This window comes from Thermomyces lanuginosus (assembly GCF_041956635.1).
Source record: "Thermomyces lanuginosus strain ATCC 200065 unplaced genomic scaffold VTN49scaffold_32, whole genome shotgun sequence".
Classification (NCBI taxonomy): domain Eukaryota; kingdom Fungi; phylum Ascomycota; class Eurotiomycetes; order Eurotiales; family Trichocomaceae; genus Thermomyces; species Thermomyces lanuginosus.
The window spans coordinates 157,806-168,051 of NW_027192366.1; the positions used below are offsets into that span (position 1 = coordinate 157,806).

General features: G+C 54.3%; 5 protein-coding genes across 5 annotated transcripts; 3 read left to right on the forward strand and 2 right to left on the reverse strand.

Annotated features, from left to right (window-relative positions):
• Positions 1 to 3,557, reverse strand: VTN49DRAFT_4808 (uncharacterized protein; the record flags this gene model as incomplete). The annotated part of the gene is made up of 4 exons (XM_069412795.1): positions 1 to 361; positions 421 to 2,762; positions 2,818 to 3,168; positions 3,228 to 3,557. 4 exons carry the CDS (start codon positions 3,555 to 3,557, stop codon positions 1 to 3), a joined length of 3,384 nt encoding a protein of 1,127 aa, XP_069266727.1.
• Positions 3,558 to 5,544: 1,987 nt separating this feature from the next.
• VTN49DRAFT_4809 (uncharacterized protein) lies at positions 5,545 to 6,630 on the forward strand (the record flags this gene model as incomplete). The annotated part of the gene is made up of 1 exon (XM_069412796.1): positions 5,545 to 6,630. One exon carries the CDS (start codon positions 5,545 to 5,547, stop codon positions 6,628 to 6,630), a length of 1,086 nt encoding a protein of 361 aa, XP_069266728.1.
• A 1,194-nt stretch (positions 6,631 to 7,824) lies between these two features.
• VTN49DRAFT_4810 (uncharacterized protein) lies at positions 7,825 to 8,115 on the reverse strand (the record flags this gene model as incomplete). Its single annotated transcript, XM_069412798.1, has 1 exon — positions 7,825 to 8,115. The coding sequence occupies one exon, from the start codon at positions 8,113 to 8,115 to the stop codon at positions 7,825 to 7,827; it is 291 nt and encodes a 96-aa protein (XP_069266729.1).
• Positions 8,116 to 8,183: 68 nt separating this feature from the next.
• Positions 8,184 to 9,422, forward strand: VTN49DRAFT_4811 (uncharacterized protein; the record flags this gene model as incomplete). Its single annotated transcript, XM_069412799.1, has 1 exon — positions 8,184 to 9,422. One exon carries the CDS (start codon positions 8,184 to 8,186, stop codon positions 9,420 to 9,422), a length of 1,239 nt encoding a protein of 412 aa, XP_069266730.1.
• A 42-nt stretch (positions 9,423 to 9,464) lies between these two features.
• On the forward strand, positions 9,465 to 9,683 carry VTN49DRAFT_4812 (uncharacterized protein; the record flags this gene model as incomplete). The annotated part of the gene is made up of 1 exon (XM_069412800.1): positions 9,465 to 9,683. The coding sequence occupies one exon, from the start codon at positions 9,465 to 9,467 to the stop codon at positions 9,681 to 9,683; it is 219 nt and encodes a 72-aa protein (XP_069266731.1).
• Between the last annotated feature and the right edge of the window lie 563 nt (positions 9,684 to 10,246).

Consider the following 10,246-nt stretch of genomic DNA (forward strand, 5'->3'; position numbering starts at 1 on the left):
TTACTTGGCGGACGTCATCGACAGGTGAACATTGCTGCGCGCGGCGCCCACGGCCGCCGAGACGGGCGTGGTCGAGCGCGTCGGCGCAGCGCTAGATGCATTGCTGCGGTTGTGCGCCATGTGTGCCTTGACAAGGTGGCCAGCGGCCAGAGCGGCACACAGGCTAAGCTCTCCCGCAAGCACGGCGGCGGCGACAATGCGCGCCAACTGCCGCGCGTTCTCGCCCGGGTTGCTCGGATGCGGGCCCCGGACGCCAAGCATCTCTAACATCGCCGACTGCGCCTCCAGAATCGTACCACCGCCAACCGTGCCGACCTCAATCGAGGGCATCGACACTGAAATGTGCAGATTACCGTCAACCCTACCGACATTGGTCAGTAATTCATCAGATTTTCGCATCTAGAGGCAATGGTTACCCACTTCTTCATAATCGTAATACAGTTGCTGCTCTCCACATTCTGCGCAGGATCCTGTCCGGTCGCAATGAAAATGGCCGTGACAATGTTGGAAGCATGGGCATTGAATCCACCAATGCTGCCAGCCATGGCGCTACCGATCAGGTTCTTGCTCGTGTTGAGCTCCACCAGGGAGTCAACGTCACTCTTGAGCACCGATTTCACCACATCACCCGGAATAATTGCCTCCGCGACGACGGACTTTCCACGGCCATCGATCCAGTTGATCGCCGCCGCCTTCTTGTCCACGCAGTAATTGCCTGACAGCGAGATGATCTTCATATCGTCAAAGCCGCACTCATTGGCCATGACTGCGAGCGCCTTCTCCGCGCCCTTGGAGATCATGTTCATACCCATGGCATCTCCAGTTGTTGTCTTGAACCGAATGTACAGATACGTTCCAGCCAAAGTCGTCTTCAACTGCTGAAGCCGGGCAAAACGGCTGGTTGAGTTAAACGCCTCGCGGAGGATCGACGACCCAGCTTCCGAGTCGATCCAGTTTTTCGCCTCGGCAGCGCGGGCAAGAGATGGGAAGGAGACACACGGGCCGCGCGTCATGCCATCACCAGTCACTACGGTGACTGCACCACCGCCGGCATTGATCGCCTTGGCGCCGCGGCTAGTGCTGGCTACAAGCACGCCCTCCGTAGTAGCCATGGGAATGAAATAGTTCTGCCCGTCAATGGTCAAAGGACCAGCCACACCAAGTGGGAGAGGAAGGTAACCAATCACGTTCTCGCAGCAGGCACCGTGGACCAGTGTGTAGTTGTAGTCCTTGTATGGCAGCAGCGACGTCTCCAGGGAACTAGTCAAGGCCGAAGTGGCTGGCGTGCGAGCCACGACAGCTCGGCGGATCTTGACAGCCCGCTCAAATGCCTCCCGGCGGCTCATGATCGGTTGGTCCTCCATTGTCTTCTCAAGCGCATAGCCCGGGATCTTGCCGCGGAGAGCGAGCTCGATCAGTTCTTCGTCATTGAGAAGCGATGCTTTCTTCTCCTTGACCATCGCTTCCGCCTCCTGCAAGGTCCGTTGAGCGCCATCATGCTTATATTCTACCGCGACCTTCGGGCGTTCCTCAGCTTGAGGCTTCGTCTCGGCAGGAGTAGCGTCAGGCTGATGGACGCTCCACCGTGCCGCGTTGAACAGATAACCGTTCAGAACGATGCTCAATGTGAGGCATGCAATGATCCACTTGCTAACCACTGGGTCCTCAACGGACTTGAGAAGACTCTCCAGCATCCGGCCGCCCACAACGTCCAACAACTGATCCGTATATTCAATGTCGAAGCCGCCATTGCCACCGGCATGGGCATAAAGGCCAGAAGCCTGCTCCAACCTGTACTTGATTGGAGCCAAAACGGTGACATAGGTTTCCAATTGACTGCTCTTGGCCGCCACGTAGACAGCATCAAGACCGTTCTCGGCGACCTTGAAGGGATCAATGGGAGTGGGCGCCAGGAAATTGGAAATTCTGGACATGGCGCCAAAGCTCTCTCCTTGGCTGGATTTGCGGAAGGAAATTGAGCAGAGGTTGATCAGGTTCACCAGGACAAAGCCACCGACCATAAGCCACTTAAATTTGTACACGGTGCCCGGCTGATTATGGCCACCAAAGAATGACAAGAAGCTCCGGTTCTCGTTCTTATTGTCGTCCGAGCTACCCATGGGCTGGTCGCTACGGTCCGCAACGTTCTCGGCCACCCGGCGAGAGACACCGTCCTCCTCCAGAGCCTTGCGCAGGGCAACGTGACGACGAATACGGGTGATCTCCAGTTTGATGTAAAGGATGGTGGTGTAGAACGTGAACAAGAGGAGGCAGTCAAAGAACAGGATCCAAGCAGCCAGGAAGCAGAATTGGCGTAATCCTCCTTGGACACCCGACGCCGCACCCGTAATGAGAATGGCGATTTCGATAGCGTAGTCACGCACGATACTGAAACCAACCTCTTTGATGGCGGTATCAATCGAATCCTGGATCGACTTCGGCGAGTTGGCCTGCCCATTCTGTCGTTTTGCATTCACAGATGCCGAGAGAACAGCCTTGGTCAGGAGCGTCTGCTTCTCGAATCCAACCGTCACCACCAAAAATGGGGTACCTTCAGACAGCAGGCGCATGTTGATCGGCACACCGAGCTTAGTGGTGACCAGAAGGGCAAACAAGAAAGCAAAGAGGCTCGAAAAGAGCACGGATGTGAACAACCAAATCCGGGAGCCCAAACGCCTCATGGAAAAGAAGAGCGATACAAAGGTCAGGTACATAGAGATGTAGCCCAGAGCCATGATCACGATGTCAATCGTTTCCGCATGCTATGTCGAGTTAGAGGAGCTTCACTTCAGTAGTTGAGGTATGTTGGTATCCTACCTTGATGAGATCAACAAATGAAGTCCACGCATCAGTGACCCAAGACTTCACCGCGTTCTGCGAGCCCACTCTACGGGCTGCCTTCATGACCCACTTGGCCTGCGGAGCTTTCTCGTCATCCGGTGCAGCTGCCGGGATCTCCTTGATGGCAGAAAGAAAATCGGGCAAGGAGTCAAATGGGACGGTAAACGCGACCGAGGATTCCTGCGACAGGCTGCCCCAGAGATTTGTGGTATGCGGAACCGAGTGGGCGGAAATGTTTTCAGGGACGGAGATTTCGCTGTGCAACGGAGCGGAAGACCCAGCCGAGCCAGGAAAAAGGAGGGTTGCCAGCGCCAAGTGCTGAGTTGCCTACATTATGAGCGGTGAGTTCGGTACGCATAAAACTGGAATTGCCAGGGTTATCTTACCTCACGCGGGTTGGGGACGAGATCATCCTCCAACTGCCAGCGCCAGGAGGTCTGCGCGCCCAGGCGCAGATTCCGACTGCCCGACAGCACCGAAGACGGATCGAACTGCACAGCACCAGGAGTTTGGAAGGCATCCGAAATGCTTCCCTCCAGGAGGCCAACGTACGCCGTACTGGCAACCGCTGCGATGGCGGCGAGGTGAATCGGATGGGTGCAGGCACGGCGCGATACCGTCTGCAACACCGAAGTCACTTGCCGCTTGAACCAGCCCGGCTCCGCATCCGGGTCGTGGGGAGGTCGGAACCTCCGAGGAAGGAAAGAGACCGCCATCAGTCAGGAGAGTGGCGACTCTAAGAGAATCACGACGGTCGACAGTGACCGAAAGAGTAAATGGAGAATTGGCAACTTGCAGCCCCCGAAGATATGGATGCGCGCAATCTACCTCAGTAGCAGACCACCATGAAACCCACTAGTCGACGTGGATGACGTTATAAAGTGTCGCGCTGCGAAAATTGAGAGCAAAAGATTCTCGGTTGGAGAGCACGGCAGGGACACCCAGGAATATGCAGAACACTCCCTGTATGCAATTGGCACGAATCCACGCGGATTGGCGCCTCTGGAACTATGTATCGCGAGCAGTTTCGTCCTTGATTTGTAGATTCAGATTGTGCGTGGAGCGAACTGTTCAGGCCGAAGAGGCGTAAAATGCAATTGAACAAAGCAGAACCGTGTTCAGAAATATTGAGCGAAAGTAATTATTAAAACAGAATGAAATCTATTGAATCGAGTCAGTCACAATGGACCTCCCTTGAAGGAAGGCCGGTATTGAGGGTCGTCGACAATATGATAAGGGTTTTTGGAGCACAAAGCAGGGACGGGGATGTGAACCAGCACTTTGTTGGATGGGGAATGTCCGAATTGGTGATTTGTGATGACTAAGCAGTGAGCACGGTCCCCCTTGGCTACGTAATCAGCGGCTTATCGCTACAGATCAACTGGCTTACTGACACCGCTCTTTGACCTGTGTGGAGTTCGCCTTGAACTGACGGACTCCGAGGATTCCAGGTTCCATGAGAGGCAGCCATAACGTTGATCTTTGCCACCGAAAACGAGTGCGGACAGCGGTACGACGCTAGTGTCCATCAGGTTGCTGTTTTCCCATTTGTCCCGATATCCCTGGAAGGCGGAAGCCCAAGTACAATTCTGCTGCCTAGGATGGCTTGCGCAGGGAGTACAGTAGTTACGGACGAGAGGGGATGACACAGAAATTTGATCTCAGTCCCGTCAGATATACGAGATTTAATTCATCAGGGTCAGCGGCGGCGGAAAAGCTCTGTAACGAGCGGAGCGGTCTAGTTTTAAATAATAGCCTTGCCACTAATTGAAAGTATACTCGGCAACCCCAGCACGACATCAGAATGATTCGCGCATCCAGAAAGTAGTTGCTGTCCTTTGAAACACACAAAGTTTGCGGCGGGCGCTTCCGAAGGAAAAGACGTGCCCATAACCAAAGAATCCAAGAATGGTCTCGCATCCAATCGCCGGCAGTTCGGATCCTAGCCACTAGGCGGTCGACCTATGAGATCCCTGCAGAGGAGGCGCGAGGGGTCAACCTGGAGCAAGCAGAAAAGAGTCGAGACGTCATCGTACAGGATACTTGAGCTGGGAACCTATCATCTCATCTCGATACCTGAAGCCGATGCCGGACTCAGGCATACACTGTTCACATTCAAAACAGAAGAAGGTGGACTCGAGACTCGGCTGGTTACAGCAGAGATGAATGCCCTAAGATCGGAAGATGATCGCAGTGGCATGGCCTTGCCGATTTACCTTATTGAAAATGCCGTTGAAATCATCTTTATACAAGCGTCTTGAGCCAATCGCCTTGATCTTTGGCTTCATGTCTGCGACTAGACTGATGGCGCAAGATTTCCAGACAGGACCATGATCTGATGCGGCCTGATAAGTATCCTTCGCTCACTACAATCTCATTGATGAATGTCAATTGCAGCTCACAATGACAGCTTGCTATCTGCGTGACATGTGATTCACCTCAATCGGCCTGATCAGTCATCACTACAATGATGCCTATTGACAACAATGATACCTATTGTTTTTGACTCAAGATATCATTATGGCCGTTGATATGAGCCAGCAGCTGTCGAAATCTCCATCTTCGCCAATCCTTCCACCATCAGACTGACTTCTACACCAACGCTCCTTGATTAAGATCATCGAACGATTCAAGATATTGATCCGCTGGCCGGATCCTTACCCCTGTCTTCCTCAGAGAGTCCTGCCCTTCGGTTCAGACACGATGCTGCGCATTGTCAGGCCGATTATTCAGACAGCCGCCACGCTACTAGCCCTGTATTCCGCGCCAGTCGGTGCTCACTCGTGGGTTGAGCAGTTGATGGTCATCGGTCCTGACGGGACCTTTGTCGGTCAACCTGGATACCCGCGCGGCAACGTCCTCAGAGACACTCCGGGATTTTCAGACTCGGCGATGACGTATCTGATTCCGCCAAACGATCAGGGGAGCAACGCCATTCTGCCCAGTACCCCCATCTGTGCGCCCACACAGCGAACTCCCAACCAAACAGACGGTAGCCCACGGCTTCGCGCCCCTGTAGGGGCCGCAATCGCTCTGCGATATCAAGAGAATGGCCATGTAACGCTCCCCGACAACCCGCCAGGCAAGCCGCCCAACCGAGGCACGGTCTACATCTATGGGACGACGCAGCCTCGCGAGAACGACACGCTCTTGGCCATCCACAAAGTCTGGAACCGCGCCGGCACCGGAGGGGATGGTCGAGGTGTGTTGTTGTCGGCGCGCGGCTTTGATGACGGCCGATGCTATCAGATCAACAACGGTCCCATTTCTACAACCCGTCAGGTGCTGTTTCCCCACGAACCCGACGAGCTGATGGGAGCCGACCTCTGGTGCCAGCAAGACATTGTACTGCCTGAGAATCTACCCACGGGCGAACCTTACACGCTGTACTGGGTGTGGGACTGGCCGACATTGGGATTCAACAAGCGCCAGGAGGAGATATACACGACTTGCATCGACATCGACATCATTGAGGGCCATGTATCACACGCGCGGTTCAACGTCCGCGAGGACATTGTGGCCCAGAAAGACCTCAACAACGCCGCAATCCCGTCACAGCTTGCGGAGCTCCTCCGAGATCAGGAGGGCGACGAGGTCCGCGGGCATAGAACTGTCACTGGGCCAGGCTTCACTCCGCTTTTGCCGCCGTATCCATTTCCCAATGCTACCGCGCAGTCAACTCCAACGACCCTGTTGACCCAAACATCCAGCACGGCAGCGTGCGGCACCGGAACCCCATACAAAATCGGGGTTCCCATGGATGACAGTGACAGTGGGAATGGAAATTGAGAGTGCGTGGTCATGGCTTCTTGTTTAAATTTTCATCTGTTATTTTTTGCATAGGGTTACTTTCGAACGATTTTGCATCACGGGAGTTTGCCACGAGGATTAAGCAGCGTTCATTGGCATTAAGTGTGGCTTGTGTAAATACCTTTCCTAGATAGACATGGCTAATGAAATGCATGGATTTTTCCATCAGCCTGTAGGCAAATCCATGCAGATACCCGTCCGTCACGGCCCGTCGCGATCAATACGATCCGATAGAACGCAAGGCCGCCCCCAAGGGGGACCCAGGGAGGCGATCCGCAGCGGCGCATCATTTTGAAACACGCCAACTGTCCTCTGCCCACAAAAATCGCTTGTTTTTTTTGCACACGGCACTGTAGAGTTGCGACAGGTGTTTCATGCCTTGAACCATTTCTCCTGCAATTTTCCTCTCTGCCGCGGACGCTCCGTGAAACACTCGAAGCCTTGAGTGCGAACGGGATTTTTAGGCTTGGCCATCGTCACCGTCCTCAGGATGGACTGTGTGGGAATGCCGACGGCCGAGCGCGGTATGTATTAATCAGGTTAAGTACTACTTACTGTACTCCGTACGGACACCGATGGTCCCCTTCATCTCGCTTGAGATCGGCATGTTTGTTCATCGCAGGGGCTTGAACGCCGCTTCAGATATACGAGTATACTACGGGAATGAATTCAATTGCTGGGCCCCTTTTTCCTACTCCGGGAGTCCCCGTGGGATGTTCCCTTGTGTGTTGCCTCCATGAATCATCCACAACGTGTCATTTGGTCATAGACCTAGCAGTGCGTACTGTACTGGTCCTCTCTGAATTCCTGTTCCTCATTTCTTCGTAGAAGAAACTGAAAGGGCCCAATTCAACGACCGAGTTCGAGCCTCAACCCCTCTTTACCGCTTTGCTAAAATTAGCACCAGATTGGAAATCCAAACACGTCTGGTGAAGACGTTCAGAGTTCCTCCCCGAGCCCTCGACGTTGAACGCGGTCCGGGCTTTATCCACGATTTTATTCTCCGCTGGTTGAATTCGGGCCTGGAACTTTGTCTGGGGAAATTTTTTTTTTTTTTTTTTCTTCCCTGCCGCGTTACCGTTGACGGTCAAGCTTGTTCGCTGTCTCCACCGTCCGGTGCCGTCCGGGAGTCCGCACCGACAACTCCATTTTACGACACGAGTGGGTTATTATTTACGGATTCTCGGGATTTGCTTGGCCTGGGAGAGCCTTTGGTTTCGACCGGCACAGAACCGTTTCGTGAACGTTGGCGCAATCAGTGCCAGCGCTCCGCTGTGGCTCGAACTCCGAGATCGTGGTGGCCCACACCCGGTAAAGGGAAAGGGACCTGTCCGGCGTCGCAATCAGGGTCAGTTTCAAGTTGCAGCATAAATCGCGAAACAGCAAATATGCGGTGCTGAGCGCTGTTTGTGATCGATACTGTAATCCCGCCGCAAGTTCACTTGTAAGTAGTTCCCTCAGCATCAGCTGCTTAGGTTAGAAGCTCCTTCCATTGACCAGCATGGCTCTTTTTTAGCTTCCTCGTCGCAATCATGACTTCGTCCCCTGAAACGCAAAATCGCCGGCTTTCGAACCCGACAACTCCGTCGGCGCTCGCAGACCCCTCGAACAAACTCTCCGCGGTGCGGCGTATCTCATCCAGCGCGAAAGATCGCCTCTCGGTTTATTCAACCGCGTCGCATGTCTCTCAGCAGCGATCGCGCCCTGGTTCTCATGTGTTTCCACCCTTCCATTCCAGCCTGCCATATGCCATAGTGCGCGACTTTGCATACCCTCCGTCACATCCCTTACATTATGGCCCCCTGCCAGCTCCTTCGCGCGTGTCTACTCCGGCAAGTGAGGGCCGGCGACTGTCCGACTCGCATACCACAGCGTGGGACGCGTCCCGAAGCTCGTGGGCTGCCAGCTGGACATCAGATCCTCAAGGCACCCAGCAACTTCCAGCAATGAGCTTCGGAGATGGATGGCACTACAGCGAAGACGACGATCTACACAGCTCTGCCGCCGCGGCCCGCCATCGAAAGCTCAAGTCGGCCGATGCGATCGGGAGAGCACGAAGCCCAAGTCCCGACGATTTTGAGGGGCCCGAGAGTGACCGGGGCACCTTGGTGAGCTTGAATGGCGATGGCAGCGAGACATACTACGTGCGCGATGACAATGCTGCCGACGACGGACCGGGCGGCGAGTACGTCACCTACGGTGCCGATGAAGCGCGCTACTCGCATTATCAATCAGCGGAACTGGGTGAGCCAGGCGTCGACTATTACGACGAGGGGTACGAGTATGGCGATCAGGAGATGGATCCAGATGCTCCGGACGAAGAGATGCATGGCAAGGCCGTTGCCCTGTTTGATTTCGAGCGCGAGCATGAGAACGAGCTGCCGCTCCGTGAAGGCCAGATCATCATGGTGTCATATCGGCACGGCCAAGGGTGGCTGGTGGCCGAAGATCCGGAGACCGGGGAAAGCGGTCTCGTCCCGGAATCGTTCGTGCGGCTGGTTCGTGACATTGAAGGTGGTCTGAATTCCCTGAATGGCGAACCGGACAACGACGATGTCGAACCCGACCCGGATGCAGAACAGTCAGCCATGGTGACTGACGAGAGTGGTGAGCAACACTCTGCAGCAACCGAGAAACTAGCGGATACGCACCTCGAAAGTCATGACGAATCGCACAAAGACACCACGCCAGGACACTCTCAGGAGTCACAGCAATCCCAGTCCGATTCTAAATCCCACCCTCAGTCACAGAACGGTGTCCAAGCTACGTGACACGACAGAGAATCCGCAGTCGCGCCATCGCTCGCTGTTCTGATGATCTGCCGGGCCGGGTTCCCGCCAACATCCACGCGTCGTCGCGCCTATCACGCGCTGCTCGGGTCATCACAGATTGGGCCACCCACCTCCCCACGTCTCCCTCAGGGCAGAGCGGAAATCGCCGTGTCCTGCCCTCCATTGCGTCCATTCCGCCACATGTTGGAAGAAGGCTGTCCCGAGTCCGATGTCGCCGACCTGGTGAGGGAGCCACCCTGAGCAGTCCTGCCATGTAAGAATGATGCCGTGAACTTATTGACCTCTTCGCAAATTGTATGAAGTACAGCATACTGCTTTGTCTTACCCCTGGTGGGTTTGGAGTTTTGTGTTGCTGGAGCCTGGATGGCTGATAGACGCGGCCTGAAATGATGACGATAATGATACTATTACTGTCGAACATACATATACCGTAATAATTGTACTCGGTGCCTCCCCGTCAGATATTGGCGAAGTTCAAGCGATGCAATCAAACATGCTTGATAGTATGGAGTTCGATTTTCATCTGGTCGCCCTGTACGCGGGAACAGCAATCAACGATAGGGCCACGTTCTTAGCAATTATGATTGGCAGGGAGAAGGTCTACAGCCAAAGATATTCCAGGTTCGATTCCTGGTGAGAAATTTCAAATTTCCTTCTCGTTTTCTTTCCAGTACTTTCTGCGCTCAATGTCATGACCTCCGGCTTTCAGCGCCATAGACTACGCGGTCGTATAATGGTTGCCATCTGCTTTTGGCCCCCAAATCACTAATTAGGTCACAAGCACTGATGTTGATTGAACTGAT